The 6,031-nt window shown below is 35.4% G+C and overlaps 1 protein-coding gene across 1 annotated transcript in view; it reads left to right on the top strand.

Moving 5' to 3' along the window:
• LOC128247133 (SCO-spondin-like) overlaps positions 1-6,031 on the top strand; it is a 61,006-nt gene that overhangs the window by 21,616 nt on the left and 33,359 nt on the right. Inside the window, exons 10-12 of the mRNA XM_052965953.1 lie at positions 537-699; positions 2,699-2,939; positions 5,690-5,831. Coding sequence (XP_052821913.1) covers positions 537-699; positions 2,699-2,939; positions 5,690-5,831 — 546 coding nt within the window. The remainder of the gene's footprint in view (positions 1-536; positions 700-2,698; positions 2,940-5,689; positions 5,832-6,031) is intronic.

The raw sequence follows: 6,031 nt of genomic DNA, 5'->3' as shown, positions 1-6,031 counted from the left end.
TATATATATATATATATATATATATATATATATATATATATATATATATATATATTTGCTAATCTATGATTGCTGTGTTTGTTTCATTCTTCTTTTTTCTCCCAATCTTTATGATTTTTTAGAACGTCAAAAATATAATGAGAATTTAGTTCCACAGTTTTATAAAAAAAAGTTAGCTAAATATTATAGTATAATTTTGGGGTGGGAAAAGCAGTATCAATAATAATTTTTAAATATTCTCAATTATTAACAGTGTTTCATTCTAAATATCAATAAAATTAGAATAAAATTATATTTTCTGTTGTCAAGCTATGAATGTCTATTGTTGAATGAGCTATGAAAATTGACTCTCAAGTTATATTCCTACAAAATTTATATTCAAATTTGAATTGTATGTTATTTTGAAATGATATATTATAGATAATCATGTTAAATATGAATTAAATGATGTAAGAAATAAAAATTAAATGATGTAAGAATACTGCTGTATTCAAAATTAATTATTCTGATTCGATTATATTATTTTATTCAATTAGATTACAAATCCAATGCTCAAGTACCATTGTTACAATTCTGTGAGAGCAGCTGGAACCAAAGAAGAATCATATCAAGCAGCTTGTACTGCAATGGCAGAGATTTCCTTTGAATGCTTATCATTTGGCTCTCCGGTGCCAAACTGGAGGCTTAATACACCTTGTAGTGAGTATTGCTTGTTCAATATTCATATTTTTAGTGAGATTTAGAAAACCCTTTGAAAATGCCCAATGATTATCAATTTCAAATAATCCTCACTATTTAGTATCTGTTTTACTCACTGCACAACCTATAGTAGAAAACACTTGCCCAAGGTATCATGGAGTGGGACTGAACCCAGAAATGTGGTTGGGAAGCAAACTTTGGCTATCTAGAATTCTTCCCCATTGCCAATATCCATTTTCTGCACTTGTCAACTTGCAATTATTCATAAGAAACACGAACAGTGTTGATCTCACTACTTGCAGGGGTCATTGATCTCACTGGCCCCATTGAACCTTTCATGGCTACCATCACTGTCCATTTCCTCCACACCAAAAATAAGTCTACTTGTGATAACAAAAGATGCTGTCTAACCCATTCCCGGCATGGAAAGCGGATGCTAAATGAAGATGATGATCCCATGCTGGTAACACATAAAAGGCACCCGTGCCAGTGACTCATAAAAAAGCACCCACTAGATCAGTGGTTCCTGACCTTTTCACAATGGTTTCCACCCCTTTTGTCTAAATGAGTTTTCCCACAGACCCCTTTTAATATGTTTATCCTTATGTATATATATATATATATATATATATAGAGAGAGAGAGAGAGAGAGAGAGAGAGAGAGAGAGAGAGAGAGAGAGAGAGAGAGAGAGAGAGAGAGAGATCAGGCATGTGCTGTCAGTAATTACTCAGGGTAGGCTGTTGGTGACTTTTTATGTAGTAAAACACTCAAAAAAATAAGTGAAACACAGGCACACAAATGAGTTGAAGGTAGATTTACTTCTGCCTTTATAACATGTAAAGAAAATGGTGTTGTAGGAATGTATACAACACACTGTATTACAGCATTGCTATGCATAGCTCAAATACTGAGATTGAAAGGCAGGGGCGAATTATGCTTACATAATCTACAAAAAATCAAATATCTTGCATTTTATACATAGTAATCAGAGTAACCTTCATCATTTTATTGAATTAGGAGCATATTTTGCCATAAAAGGGAAATGTTGCTATCGATCTATTTTATTCAAGGTAGGCAGTGCCTACCTTGCCTACCTAGATGGCACATCCCTGGTATATATATATATATTATATATATACGAAATTTTGAATTCTGTTCATGGGTCCCCAGTACTACCTTTGTGAACCACCAGAGGTCCGCAGACCCCAGGTTGGGAACCACTGCCTTAGACTCTTGGAGTGGTTGGTGTTAGGAAGAGCATCCAGCCATAGAATGAGACTGGAGCCGAATGAGACAGGAGCCAAATGAGACTGGAGCCGAATGAGACTGGAGCCGAATGAGACAGGAGCCAAATGAGACTGGAGCCGAATGAGACTGGAGGCGAATGAGACTTGAGCCTGGTATGGCTCTCTGGTTTAACAGTCCCAGTTAAACTGTCTAACCCAGGGGTTCTCAACCATTTTATTCTGGTGGACCCCCATTACCATTCGATGTTTAAACAGTAGTCTTATAGAAACATCTTCTAGAATTCCTATTTTGTTTTTCACACATTAACTTGTGTAGGTTGAACTGATGTAAAATGTTAGAGAAAGAAACGTGGCTGTTTCTTACAATACATACCAATGCATACATTTGAAGCAAAACTTTTACAGAGGCCCTTCAAATTCTCTTCTGGATCCCCAGTTTGCTATTTCGTTGCATGGGCTCAAAAAAAATTTTATATGGACACTGAGGGACCATATGGATCCCAGGTGAGAAGCATTGTTCTAACCCATGCCAGCATGGAAAATGGATGCTAAATGATGATGATGATGATGATGCTTTCCAAATTCTGTTTTATGTCAATTATGGTTTCCATATTTAATACATGATGTCATTTTATCATTATACCAGCTTTGGTGTTGTTTTGAGTGTTGTTTACATTATTCTACCAGTTTGTTTTGTTTTGTTTTTTTATGAATAAATTAGCATAAGCTGACTACAATTTATATTTCTTAGGACAAGAATGTCTTTTTGGCATGGTATACAGTGATTGTGCCCCACCATGTCCCAAAACATGTGCCAGTGTTTTAGGAAAAGAGATTTCTGCATGCAATTTCTTCTGCACTCCTGGATGCCATTGTCCTGAAAATAAAATCTATGAAAATGGAAAGTGTATTGATCTACAAGATTGTCCTTGTGAATATGAAGGGAAGAAATTTCCAGCCAAATCTCAAGTCAAAATGGAATGTAATCTTTGGTAAAAAACAAATCTTCATTTTCTAAGCATTTTGGTTCTTATTAATTTTCCTTATGAAATTTATTGTTTTATTGACATCTAGCAAGCTAAATAGGATCCAAGCTGTAAATATTTATACAGACTATTTACAAACAGAAAGTATTGATAATACATCTAAAGAATAATTCTATACAATGCTTATGGTATGTAATATTCTGAAATGCACTATGGATTTTCATAGATACAGAGTCATCTCCATTGTCACACCTCCTTAACTGGGCTTGATAGGAATGCATAGGAGGAGGAGGAGGAGGAGGAGGAATCTCTGTTGTATGGTTCCCTGTAGTATAGTAGAACTTGGACATTGATATGCAACATTTATTGTGGTATTGTTTCATCTGTCTATGGATGATATTACCTAGATAGCAGTCTCATAGATCATTACTCTTTGACATGAATCCACTTCTACCAGCTCAGAAGGCAATGCTTTATGTGCAATGAGTCTTGCATTTTGTTGGATCATTTTCTGATTCTAAAAATATATTCAATAGTTGAGAAACTGCATTTTTTACATAATGTTCGGTATCAATTAAGTAGAAGAAAATGGTATATTTTTTGTTGTTTTCGGTATTTTACTATTGCACATGATATACAATTTCTTATCTCTAAATTATGTACAGTGGAGGCGCAATGGCCCAGTGGTTAGGGCAGCGGACTCGCGGTCATAGGATCGCGGTTTCGATTCTCAGACCGGGCGTTGTGAGTGTTTATTGAGCGAAAACACCTAAAGCTCCACGAGGCTCCGGCAGGGGATGGTGGTGAACCCTGCTGTACTCTTCCACCACAACTTTCTCTCACTCTTTCTTCCTGTTTCTTTTGTGCCTGTAATTCAAAGGGTCAGCCTTGTCACACTGTGTCACGCTGAATATCCCCAAGGGTACACGTGTCTGTGGAGTGCTCAGCCACTTGCACGTTAATTTCACGAACAGGCTGTTCCGATGATCGGATCAACTGGAACCCTCAACGTCGTAAGCGACGGAGTGCCAACTAACTAACATTATGTACAATGGTCAAGTGCAGTTAAACACAAAAAATTAAATTCTTCATTTATCAATAAATTCCATACCAGCTTCATGTCAAACTAGCATTGTAGCCAAGACAATTTGCTGTATTTCAGGTTGCAAGATTTCTAATGTCATTTAGGAGAGTATTGTAGTTCGCTTGAAGTTTTGTGTATTGTCTGTAAAGAATAAAAAGTTTTCAATGGTACAACAATGCACTATAATACAAAGAATGGGCTATATACCTGTTGTAATTTAGTCATCCATAGTCTGATTATTTATTTTATTACTACATCACAAAAATGCTACCATTCCCTGGGTAAGGAATGCTGGTAGTGGGTTTATTTCTTTTAAAAATATTTAATTTAATTCGTTCCCTTTCTACTAATTATTTCTATATATCTGTTAGATACTGAGCATATATAAAACACTGAGAATATATGTCTGAGTTTGACTAAAGCCACATATTAATGGTTGGATTACTATGTAAGGATGACAAATATTAGCACATAGTAAGATTATACTTTGGTAAGTAGTCTTATGACAAGCTAGTACCTGGAATTAATTTACCTTGGGTTGATATGTACATACGTTGTAAAGGAAGCATTGAATCATAATAAGAGGCCAATGGAAGTTTTAGTAAGAGACCAATAGGATAAGTACCAGGCTTAGAAAATAAGTCCTGGGTTCGATTTATTCGACTAAAACTTCAAGGTGGTGCCCCAGCATGGCCACAGTCTAATGACTGAAACAAGTAAAAGAAAAGATAAAGATAAAGGTGCAGGAGTGGCTGTGGGGTAAGTAGCTTGCTTACCAACCACATGGTCCCGGGTTCAGTCTCACTGCGTGGCACCTTGGGCAACTGTCTTCTCCAATAGCCTCGGGCCAACCAAAGTCTTGTGAGTGGATTTGGTAGACAGAAACTGAAAGAAGTCCATCATATATGTGTGTGTGTGTGTGTGTTTGTTTGTCTGCCCAGCATCGCTTGACAACCGATGCTGGTGTGTTTGTGTCCCCGTAACTTAGCGGTCCAGCAAAAGAAACTGATAGAATAAGTACTAGGCTTACAAAGAATAAACTCTGGGGTCGATTTGGTCGGCTATAAAGGCGGTGCTCCAGCATGGGTGCAGTCAAATGACTGAAACAAGTAAAAGAGTAAGAGTATAAAACAAAAAGAGCAGTAACTGAAACAAATTTGAGCAATACTGTTCCAGATGGTTCTTATTAGCATTTAAAAAATAATGGCTTCTTCAGTTTCTTAGCTAACTTTTCTCAGTAGAATATGTATCACAATTGCATTGTCACATGGTACACAATGACACAAGCATGGTAGGCAAGCAGGAGATTATAGATTAAACACTCAGGAATCACCAGGATTTCATCAATTAAATTTTCTATCTGCATTTTTTTGTTATAATGAAACTTAAATTTTTACCTCATCTCTTAGCTTTAAGAAATAACTTTATATCCATTTCTGTCTGCTAACAATCTCATTAAGACATAAATGGTTATCATAGAACAACGCCTACTGTCTAATCAGCAGCTATTTCATTATTTCCCATATTCTACTTTTCAAAATAGTTTTCTGATTTCTTCACACCAGTTCTCTACTACAAGTGATACTAAGATATCGTCTTCCATTTCGTTTGCATAAAATGATATTAAAATGCTTAAATGGAGAACAGTGCACTTTATCATTTACTTTTGCAGCATGTGTTATAAGGGGAAGTGGACTTGTGAAGAAAGAAAATGCCCATCAACTTGTACTATATTGGGACGTAACACTATTGTAACATTTGACAAACTCACCTATACTCTAGAACCTGTGGCTTGTGCATATACCCTTGTTCAGGTAACAAAAAAACATATATTTCAACTTTCACTTTCATATTTGAATTAAATACAGGAAATGTATTATATTGTATTATATTATACTTATTTATTGTGCTTTTAATTATTAATTTTTCTATATGTGACAGTGAATTTTCATCGATGAGTTCATAGACCTTGGTTCTTTTCCTTAAAACTATATATTTATATATATATATATAT

Source organism: Octopus bimaculoides, chromosome 2, assembly GCF_001194135.2.
Source record: "Octopus bimaculoides isolate UCB-OBI-ISO-001 chromosome 2, ASM119413v2, whole genome shotgun sequence".
NCBI lineage: Eukaryota > Metazoa > Mollusca > Cephalopoda > Octopoda > Octopodidae > Octopus > Octopus bimaculoides.
The sequence above is the reverse complement of the archived record's forward strand: the minus strand, read 5'-3'. Positions and strand labels throughout refer to the sequence as shown.